General features: G+C 39.2%; 1 protein-coding gene across 1 annotated transcript; it reads right to left on the reverse strand.

The window, feature by feature from the left end:
* Window positions 1–340: 340 nt before the first annotated feature.
* SLC16A13 (solute carrier family 16, member 13) lies at window positions 341–8,193 on the reverse strand. Its single transcript, XM_010014197.1, has 4 exons — window positions 7,992–8,193; window positions 4,297–4,440; window positions 2,348–3,154; window positions 341–567 (listed from the first exon to the last, which is right to left on the reverse strand). Exons 1-4 carry the CDS (start codon window positions 8,191–8,193, stop codon window positions 341–343), a joined length of 1,380 nt encoding a protein of 459 aa, XP_010012499.1.
* Between the last annotated feature and the right edge of the window lie 3,060 nt (window positions 8,194–11,253).

The raw sequence follows: 11,253 nt of genomic DNA on the forward strand, positions 1-11,253 counted from the left end.
ATGTCTCTTCCTATTTGATAGTTATAGCTGCAGCCTGAATTTGGGGTTTCTACCTGCTGCATACATGTGTCATGGTAATTTCATTTAGACCACAGTTTCCTTAGTTTGCTTATTGCAGCCTTGGGGGACTGTGCTGAAGACTTGTATAGTCAAAATGTGACTCAAACATCAAAATAATATGATAATGGTTACTGGTGTGGTTTGCTTGCAAGCTAATGATTTTCTTCCTCAGTTTCAAACATTCTGATCCAAAATTTCCATCACTTTATAAATCCTATTAATATGGAGTTCAGAGAAAACACTTCCATATCTCCTGAAATGCTGTAAATATCCGATACAGTCACACCACTACATCATGTTCTTGATATCTTTTGTTTTGAAGTTTCAGGAGACGGAGGGTAGAATAGGGTAATGTTGAGTTTTCTTGTTTAGTATTAATTTGGTTCCCTCTTTCTTTTCTCTGTTGGAGCTGATCTAAAGTAACTAAAAATCCAGCTGACAGGACAAGAGTTGCTCCTGCCATGTAGAAACCTGCTCTGTAATCTCCAGCCATGTCCACAATCAGACCTGGAAAGAAACAAATGAGAGCAATATCATTGATAGAAAGCAGGCTAATGTGAATTATCTCAACAGAGATGTAGCATTTTATATTATTTTATAGTATTTTAAAGTTTGAACACAACTCACATCTCATTTATTTTGCATATGTGGACTGCTACAAAAACAAAACGCTATACAGTTTGAAGCATTTTCTAACCTAAACCACAGCAGACAATAAAGGTAGAAAAAATCAAATCATGCAGCTTTGTATCTGAATAACCCCATGTTCTGTGGTGTAGCTGCCATCAGTTGCTGTAATTTGGAATCATAACCGTACAGCACGAGAGAGTTTAAAGAAGGAATGGAGAGGCATCTACCGAAGACATGGTTGGAGAGGCTGCCTGAAGCATTATGGGATTGCCTGTTCATCATTTTACAAAGAGTCACAGATGTTTATAAAAAGACACTGGGCTTTAGGTAGTTTCAAGCCAACCAAAATACCTAATGCCATTGTGCACCATACTGGAAAAAACAGTAGTATACTAGCAGTACTACAGCAGTATATGTAGTAGAATTGACCGCTCTGTGGGTATGATAGCAGGTTCATTTATGGGCTCATGAGGGCCGCTTGCTTGGTCTCCCATTGGGAAGTTTTTCCACATTTAATGCATTCCCTAGCCCCAATTCCAATCTAACATCAGTCCTGCTAGGTAAACGAGCTCTGGATCCAAATTTTTTAGACTTTACTTTTAAAGTAGAGGAGGAGAGCTCAAGGAGCATTTAGGATTCCCTCCTCTTCCACACTTTCTTTTTAACTTACTAAATATATACACAAAGGGGTCAGAAATTAGTGACCAGGCATTACATAAATGTCTTGTTACCTTTGTATTTTATTCAGATCTTCCCAACATACTTCTGATACTGCTCTGACTCAAATTCTCTATAAATCTTCCTCGTTCATGTATTTTTAAAAGTGACTTAAAATGTTCCAGCATTCAGTCTAACCCATTTTCAACCTATTAGTGGTGTCATTACCACAAAAGTCTCTGTAGTGCATGAACAGTGGTCTGCATGAACAGTGGATGAGCACTCAGATCCACATTTTACAAGTCATGTTGGTAATTTTCCTGCCACATCACTTTGTAAAGTCTCTGCAGCTTTGCAGCTTGTTTGTCTTGCATTTTTCCAAGATGGTTTTGTCTCATTGCCAGCCCATAAATCCATGTGTTGTCTCATTGTCTGCTTTCTCTTCCCACTGTTTTTATGTGCTGCCTCCCCCATTTATTATATTGGTTAGCTCAAATGCTGCCTGAAAACAGCAGGCGTCTTTGTGAATATTTTCCTTGAGGCTCACATAGTCTAATGTTTCAAGCTGTTCAATTTGACCTTCTGTAGCAACCCTCCCAACAATACCAGCATTTATGCAACATCATTAGTTTCAAATTTCAGTTTCTTCTCTGAAAGTATGGGTCTGCTGCTTGTCCCAAAGTTACACTTTCATAGCAAGGCAGTGGGATTCCACCAAATGGGACTCTGTGGGATTCAGAAAGCAGGAACACCACCATGTGAACCCTGCCATTCTTCCCTGCTTTCATGTTGAACAGGTATCTCTAAAATCACAGAGAAGAGGGGATCAAGATATTTTCGAAAGGAGTTAAACTGACTCTGTTTTTATATACTTCTTGGTCCACATACTCTTGAGCTTAAAAAGGGGTAATTTGGGTCCAGATACAGATTTTTTCAGTTTGGGTCACCATTCCCCTTTCTTCTTGTAAACTGTATTTGGCAGAGTATCATCTTAACTTACCAGCAAGAGGAGGCCCTACAAAACCTCCAGTGCTTCGAATAAGCATGAAAAGCCCTAGAGCACTGTCAAAATCTGGCATGCCTACAACATCTGCTAGCACTGTAATATGAATGGCGACTGTTGTACCAAAGAAGAATCCATAGAAGCCAGTGAATATTGCCAAGGACAGGTAATTGTTAGCCAGTGGCAACAGCATCAGGGAAGTACTGATCAGTGTAATTGTCACTGTCAGCAAATGAACAGTTTTGGTAATGTGGAGATTGGCATACCAGCCACACAGCAGTCTGCCTGCAAAGTCCACCACAGCTAAAATGGATAGCAGCGATGCAGTCCATGAGTCATCTATTCCCAGGCTGTAGCTAAGAGGAACTAAAAATAAGGGAGGAATAAAAAAACTCATAGCAGCTAATATGCCAAAAATGGCATAAAGTACAAACTCTGGTTGCCTCACAAGCATCCAGTTGAAGGTTTTGTGTGTGATAGGAGACTTATCTTCTTTGTCTATCCTAGGTTCACGATTGCCAGGTGGTCTCTCAGTTTCATAATGTTTAGCCTCAAGGAGGCAGCTGCTTGCCAGGGGTCGCATCAGTACTCCACAGACACAGATATTGAGTTGGATGCCACCTATGATCAAGAGGGCACCTTTCCATCCGTATTGACTTATCAACCACTGGAAAAATGGCGCAAACGTGAATGCAAAGACACATTCTCCAGCACTTGCAATAGCACTGGCCAAAGCTCTTTTCTTGGAGAAATAATGGCTCACAATGCTAATTGCTGGTATCCATGAAAAGGAAATCCCAAGTCCTGAAAAATACCAATAAAAATAGCAGCAGTTAGACACTGTTGAGGTATTTTGTAAAGGTGGAAATTAAATCAAGCAATGCTCCTACATTTGCAAAGTTAAAAACTGGTAAAGAAAAGCAACTTTACTCTTAGCAGGAGCATGAGCTCAGCTGAACTACTTGTAAGAGTCTATTTGTAGTGTGTGTTCTGTAAGAATACATCGTACATTCAAATAAAAAAGCAGGAGTATGAGGTATACACTACTATAGTCTTACTATGAAAAAAATCCAAACAATATTGGTTTGTCAAGTTTGCCACTGGGTGAGAAATCACACGGCCATGTCATTGAAACTACATGGATCTCAGAGTGCCTGTGCTGTCCTAATTAAGGCTGGTACTAGATCAGATCACTGGGGTAAGCTGAGCTGTGTTCAGGGTAGAAAGCGAGCAAGGATGTGAAGGAAGCTGGTGCATTACCTCTATTTGCTCTTCATTTTCTTGCCCAACTGCTTTGAGCAGGCTTCAAACCTGCTCTAACTTACAGTGATTTTAATGGCTCCCTAGAAACTATTTGGCAGCCCAGGACTGCCAAAAGGCTCAAATTCCAGACATTTTCTCAGGCATCCAGCATGGAACTGGGAATGGTTTATCTTATTGCCTGCCAGCTTTGCTTCCTGTTCCAGGAAGATCTGCTAGCTGTTGGAGACAACTTTCTGGCCTGTTTTTACCCATAGAAGAGAAAGGATTGGAATCAACTGAAAGCATGGGGCTGCATACAAAACATAGATTATTTGATAGACAGTACAAAATTTGGGATCTCTATATGTCCATATACTTCACCACTCTTTAGGTTCTTTAAACCTTCACAGAACTCTTGGCTCTAAATGAAAAATAAAACACTTTCAATTTTCTGGTTGCATATAATTTGCAGGTGAAAATTACTAGCATCTAATTATTCACCTTCTTTGTCATTGCAGGTTTCAAGTGCAAATTCTTCTTTCCAGAGTGGGACATGAAGGAAATTACCTTTAAAGGGGGATATTGGTTCTAGCAGCTCATAAAATTAAAATATAAATCAGATTTTAAAACTCCTACTGCTAGTACCCTCAAATGAGGGCTCTGAGTTGCTGGTGAAAGAAATTCATAAGGTCGTAAACTCATACCTTGTAGTAAGCCAGTTGTTGCATACATCCAGACCATGTTGAGTCCAAGAAATCCCAGTGCCATTCCTGCAAAAGCCAGGAGTCCTCCAGTGATCACAACTGCCCGATGGGTATATCGCGCACACAGTGAGCTGGCAACAGGGGCTGGATGAGCAGCAAAATAGGAGAAAGATAAATATGTTAGGAACATTAGGCTGATCAATAGGACTGAATAATCCAATAAAACTTCTGGAGGAGACGGGACAGGGGTGGTCAATCAAGACTTTAAAATTGGATCCTTGCTGATAGGGAAATGACTGTCCCTATGGCAGAGATTTTAAAATATATTCTAAGTATGTGGATGTTTTTAGAGGGAAAGATCATTTCAGTGCCTTCATTGCAGAACAGTTCTGCTGAATTTCGTGTAAGGGTACAACTATCAACATGACAGAAGTTTCTGTAGTGTTTTAGCAGAAAGTGATACCCTTGTCATAAGAATCTCTGAGTTAATCTATAAAAAAACCCCAACATTATTGATAGTGTATTATTGCTATGGATGGCATGAAAATTTTCTGGAGAAAACTTTATCTTCTAGGGCTTTGAAAAATCATCTGTTCACAGAATTGCAAATGTTTTATAAAGGACCAAAAATTGAGGTTTATATTGAGGTAATATGTAGTTGCTTAAATTTGGTGGTGGTTTCTCTCAGCAGACTGCAGGAACACCCCAACACATGAGGGCAAATTTGCACCAGGTACAGATGTGACCTGGTACAGTAATTCCAAACACCCAAGCTCTGGTGTCTAGGCACTGTATGGAAGCACCTGAAACGTAAGCGATATTTTTTGCTTATTTAAAGACCAGTTGTACTACCTGGCTCTTTTCAATCAGTGAAACAGAGTTAAGATCAAGGCTATCATGGAAAGGCGCTCTCTTCTGTGGGGATAGTTTCAAACCCCAAGCATGGGATGTTTTCCATGGCCACTAGAGGGATCCCAAGTGACACCTGACAGTATCAGTTCTCGGCGGGGATTTTTGCTGCACAGAGTCAGCTACCTGCAATTTATTAATATTCTAGAAATAGGAGTTCGAGGATAAGATAAACTTCAGATAAAGAGGACCACGCTTATAAACTGAACTAAATGCGAAGGCAATGAAGAAAAGGCAGTCAGCAAGAAAGGTTTTGTAGTCGTTTGTAGAGGCAGGTTGTTGTACATTCACCTCTGCTAAGTAACGTAAGAATGTAGAGAATTTGGTAGCTAAGACGAGAGAAATAAACCTGGCAGACAGATATTAATGTCTGCAAAATCTGCAGGACGTTGTCTGATAACAGGTAGCTGGCAGAAGTCATACAAACCCCAAATGTGTCTCACCAGCATTTACAGCTAAAATACAGTGATTTGGTAAAGATATCAAAAGTATACTGGAATTCTCGGTCAGTAAAATATAGTGGAAGGGATGAGCCAGGATAAAGCATATACAGTTGGATAAATATACATATATGATGAACAAAAGACAAGTAGACTCAGGATAACAAGAGAGATCCATGGAAGATCCTAAAGACAAGAGAAAGATCTGTAGGTGGAGCAGAAATACTACCAAAGAGCGATTCTTAAAATACAGAATGAGGAGAAGAAATCGACAGAAATTGAACATGGGATAGCAGGAGGAATAAAGAAGCTAGCCAATGAACTGGAAACGGAGAAGATAGGTAGGGTCCAGAATCTGAAAGTATAAAGGGTAATACACAGAAAACTTACAAAAAATGGAAAGGGATGATAATCACAGTGCAAAGACAAAGGTGATGGAGATGTACATCAGTGCCAAGAGAAGGCCTATGTGTGTGATGGGGAGAATCATTGCTGTGGTAAATTGAACAGCCTGTTGCAGGTGCAAACCCCAAAAGTAGAAGCATGTACTCTCTTTCCACACAAGACACAGAGCTGCTGTTGAAAAGATCCAAATGGGAAAAATTAGTAATTCACTGATCATTCTTCACACCAAGCCAAACGACACTGAAGGTTTCCCAGAGGAACATATTAAGAAAGACTAAGCCACGCCAGGAAAGATGCTCAAAGAACTGGAGGCTCAGATGATCTTCAGCAGAAAGTCTTCCGATCCCTATAAATGAAGCAAAGGCAGGAGAAGATAAGGAAAATTACCTTACACCTGTCTAGGCAAATACAGTTTCGCTGGTTTATAGTTGGTTGTTGTTGCTGCTGTTATTATTATTATTTCATATGCCTTATTCTTGATACATTCCTATATAATGTAAACATATATAATAAAAAACAAGGACTTTGAGTTCTTTTATCCTCCTCTGTTGGCTTTTTCTTTTATTAAGTTCATATGACAAAATAATGTAACAGTAAGTCCGTGATAAGTCTCATTTTTAAACCAAATTGTTAGATTCCCATTTATTCTTTTCTGTAGTCTGAAAAGTAGGTGAAAAACTAGTTTTTTCATTATTTGTAATGAATTATTTCTGTCAGAATGAATCAAGCTCTAATACTGCAAATCAAGGACATCAGTTGATGGAAGTGACAAAATCTTTTCAACCCATGAGTTGATTTAGCTTATTACTTTGACTTTTAATTAACTCTTTTGCTCTTCTGAATACATTTTTCAAAGAAAGATGAGTTTCCCATGGTCTTTGGAAGTACTGCAATTACAAGCAATAATACTGATAGCTGTGAAATGAGTAGGATGCATGTAATTATAAAGTGTATATGACATGAAGCGTCTTCACAAACAAAATTACTATAGCATGTATTACGTAAAGATACTTACGTATTGCAAGTATGTATCTACAGGAAGGTATGTAGAGCAGACTTCAGAAACTCTGTACAGCTCATGCCTGCATGCACTTGGAATCCTTACCATATGGTGAAGGATCCTCCAGTTTACAAGGGCACAAAGCACTCTGTAAACAACTAAATTAAGAGTCAAATGCAGTATGTTTGATATTTTTCCCTACTTCATTTGGTGAGGGGATTCATACTGATCCCATAGCTTAATGCCTTTGTCTGGGATAGTTCACCCTCACTTCCCTTACTCTCTGCTTGCATGGTCTTGTCTTCCTTATGCTATGAATGAACTAATTTTTATTTATTTTTTTTTAACTCAATGAGTTTTCCGTTAGATCAATGACCCGGAATCATTCTAAGGGCGGAGGGGAAACGAGAGCCAGAACTGGTGGTTCTGGAAGGAATTGGGATCTTGGTGAAGATAAAAAGGAGAAGAGTGGGAAAGCAGGACTGAGTCACCATTTTGGTAGCAAATGGCTTATCTGCTAGGCAGGATCACAGTCCTTATGTCTTAAAGAACTTTGAAAAAGTGACAGTCACTGTTAGATCAGTGAACTTGCACAAACTGGTTTAAGAGCTTGATCCAACAAGCTTTGCAGTTCTGAGGATTATCTCCAATGAGTTTGATTCAAAGCCTGTAGAAAAATTGAATCATGAATCTATGCACATGAAGCTCTTTAAGACAATCAGGTTCCTGCGTATATACAGAGTCCCCATTAACCCATTTCATGTCTGAGGCATGGATATATTTTTATGAGAGGAAGCAAATGCCAATTTTCTGTAGAGGCAGAAGGAGGAAGTATTATCCTTACACATTTTGATTTTGTGGGTTTTCTTATGGAAGCTCTTCAAAATTTATTGAGTAGTTATGACATTAAAATAAAGTGCTAGAGGAGCACTTCTACCCACCTCCTAAATGAAAGATGATAATAGTTACTGATGTGATCCAGGAAGTGGTACTTGCAAGTTCATCAAAGTGCTGCTGGATTTCAACAAAGAACAGACCAAAAGTCTTGAGGACTGCTACAGTGAGGCCCATCACTGTGAAGGCTGATGCTACAACGACCCATCCATAGCCACCATCTGGTGGATTGCTGGTTTTGGCCTGCATGTTTTCTAATTCTCGGATCTTCTCTCAGGATATTTTGCTGGGGTGGTAGCGATGGTGGTGAGTGAGGATTTTGAAATCTGCAAATTAGTAGAAGAACCAGTGTTACAGAAATTAATTACAAGATTCCAGATTGCACAAGTCATTACCAAGGAAAATTCAATATGCGTTTCAGTGACTGAAAATATTACGTGGGAAACATGCCCCAGGAGACAAAAGACAGATTACAAAGTAAAATAAAAAAGTAAAAAAAATTAAGAAAGGAAAAATATTCAGGTAAGGAGGGAAGAAAGAAAGCAGCATACAGATATGAAAATAGGAGAGAAGACTGTGGGATAAGAGATTATGCAGACACTAACATTTTCAAAAATAGGCCCAGGATCCTAACAATTCTAGTACCTTCAGGAACCTTATCCCACTCACTTTTCAAACCAATAGATTATTGCAAACAATTAGAAAATTGAATGCCTGACAGGATACCACACTATCTAACATTTTCTGGACATTGCAACAGACTTCATGAACTTTAAAGCCACCAAGGCAGTTGTTAGCACCCATTAGCATCTTGTCATAATTGTGGGCATGGATAAAGCATAATTATATTTGCTAAGTTGCTCCTATGCATGATATCACTAGTGTGAGAGAACAAGAGGTAGAAAAATAAGATTCGTAACCTGAAAAGGGCAGGAAATCTGTCAGTTTCAATCTTCTGAGTATCTATATAAATGGAAATAAATGGAAGCTACTTCAGTTTTCTGTAAGTCTAAACCTAGTGGACTTTCCATTCCTGAAATAGCAGCCTTTCAAAGACAGATTTCACTTTCCATTTGGCAAATACCAAAATGATATTTAAAAACAGAAGAACTCAAGTTGAAGGTACTGACGGTGGCTTTCTCTCAACCTTGATGCTCTATTTAATCATTGCACAAGTTCCAGGTATACTGCAAACTTGTTTTTTCTGTTTGCACTTTGTCTCTAAAATTCCATGTGGAGACTTCGAATAAAGAGTGGGAATATATAAATGTAATACTAACTCCTGCTGTTGCTGTAAGCCATGCTCTAATTCAGAACCACAACAATAATTTCTTAGTAATTCCAGTGTAAACAGGATGTGTGCAATCTCAAAAATTGCATTCAGCGTGAAACTGAAGGTTACAGTGGTCTCCGAGGCGTGTATTAGGGAACCAGTATTAGATATGGTATGGGATGTCTGAACACTACCTGTACACTATGAAACTTTGGACCTTCCTGCCATGTAACACTATGGATACTAAAATTTTACATAGAAATATTAGATAAATCTGTGCTGTACAAAACTATTCAGGATTACCAAATCGTTAAAATTCGTCTCTGGCTCAGGAAATCTCCAAGCTGCAAGTAGTCAGAAACTGGGAAGTATCACTTTATGCTACGCTAGTCTTAATCTCGAACATCTGCTTTTAGCCTGACCCAATATAGCCGTTTTTATAAAGTAATTTGCAAGGAACACTACTTACAAATTTAGGGTCCTTGACATCTGAGCATTTACATTCATGGTTCCAGCACTACAATGCATTTTTGACTAAATGGGGCACATGTTTCCTTGTGAAGGTATCTAAATAGGCTAGCACATATTACTAAATGCAAAACTGAGAGTGTATTTCCCCTTGGAAGTTCTGTAACAAACTCAGAGTAATCATGCAGTACACGGAGGACGCAGGATCTGGCTGAGAGAAGGAAACATTCCTACTCTTGTTTCTTCATGGGCCCTAAATTCTGAACAGGCATGTTGTACAAAATGCAGGAGATCAAAAAAAATGGGAAGCAGTTTTGGTCTAAGAGGGAGAACGTGAGTTAAAGATAGCAAAAAATGTACTATACTTAAAATTCCCTTCCCTGTATGCAGGTGGAAAAGGGGAGAATTAGGGGAATCCACAGCATTAGAAACCATTCAGTACAAAGCAGCAGGCCCTAGTCCCATGATTTGCTCCACTGGGGTATGGGATCTCAGGAGGACCTAAAACACTACAGCAGTGTGAGGAAAAGAAGCTATCAGAGCCTTGTAGGCATCAGAAGCAAGATAATTCTGCTGCTGTGTCTGGCTCAACCTCCAGGCTAACATGTGGCACTGGACATATTTGCATGAGATACATAGCCGGGCAGGTTTATCAGTTGCACAAGGTCTCAGACAACATTCTGAAAATCTTGAAATTCAGCCACAAGAGACAGACTACCTTGTGGTTGATGTTTATATGAAGGAATCTGGTTTTCATTCCTCCAGTTTCTGGATAACTTTGAGAAAGTTGTTTGATCTCGTTTGCCTCTGTTTTCTCAGTTGTCAAATGCAGCTAATACTTTCAAAATTCCTTAATTTTGTGCGGTTGAAAACATTAATACTTGTATTAGTGCTCAGATACTATAAGAAAATACAGAAGCTAAATCATGGCAATAGCCATGTCTTCTGATATTGCTGGGCTCAAGTGGCATGGTCATAATTTGTTTTGAAGCAATGAAGAACATAAAAAAGAATGCAACACTCAGGCTTAGTAAGCCTGCCTTGGCAGAGTGATTCTGATACTACTACACTCTTCATGGACATGCCTGGGCAAAGGATTACGATTTCTCCCACAAGACAGAAAAAAATCCTGCTACTTACAACGCAGCACCCAGACTAAACAGGCATGATAAAATCTACTGCTTCCTGACACCATCCAGCACCCTTCATTAGACAAAGTCTTCCCTAGTAGGAGTGTAAATCAGTCCCTACCACTCACAAGACTTAAATGAACAGTCTTTTTTCTGACCACAAACACATCTTTCGTGTCACAGCTCAAAATTCAGCCTCCAGTCTCTTTTAATGATCACAGAATTACTTGCAACTCCAAAATGAAATTACTGTCTCAGCTGTGTGATTAATTAATGAGGTTATCTCCCAGGAGCCCTACAGATTTGAAAGCACTGCAGCTACATACTGTAGGGAACTGCTGGAACAGAGAAGAAAGCACAGAACTTGGCAATGGATGGATATGCTTCTGACACCATGCTCTGCTTTCTTCTGTCATTCACTTGCAAGTGGAAGTTTAC

The sequence above is a fragment of the Nestor notabilis genome, unplaced genomic scaffold (assembly GCF_000696875.1).
Source record: "Nestor notabilis isolate BGI_N333 unplaced genomic scaffold, ASM69687v1 scaffold5395, whole genome shotgun sequence".
NCBI classification, from domain to species: domain Eukaryota; kingdom Metazoa; phylum Chordata; class Aves; order Psittaciformes; family Psittacidae; genus Nestor; species Nestor notabilis.

What these genes read in the sequence shown, in the direction of transcription:
- SLC16A13 (XM_010014197.1), bottom strand. Translation starts at nt 8,193, where the DNA reads ATGCAGGCCAAAACCAGCAATCCACCAGATGGTGGCTATGGATGGGTC. An exon ending in AACAACTGGCTTACTACAAG is followed by an intron (nt 3,155 to 4,296) that starts GTATGAGTTTAC and finishes GGTATTTTTCAG; the next exon opens with GACTTGGGATTTCCTTTTCA. An exon ending in TGTAGGGCCTCCTCTTGCTG is followed by an intron (nt 568 to 2,347) that starts GTAAGTTAAGAT and finishes GTTTCTTTCCAG; the next exon opens with GTCTGATTGTGGACATGGCT.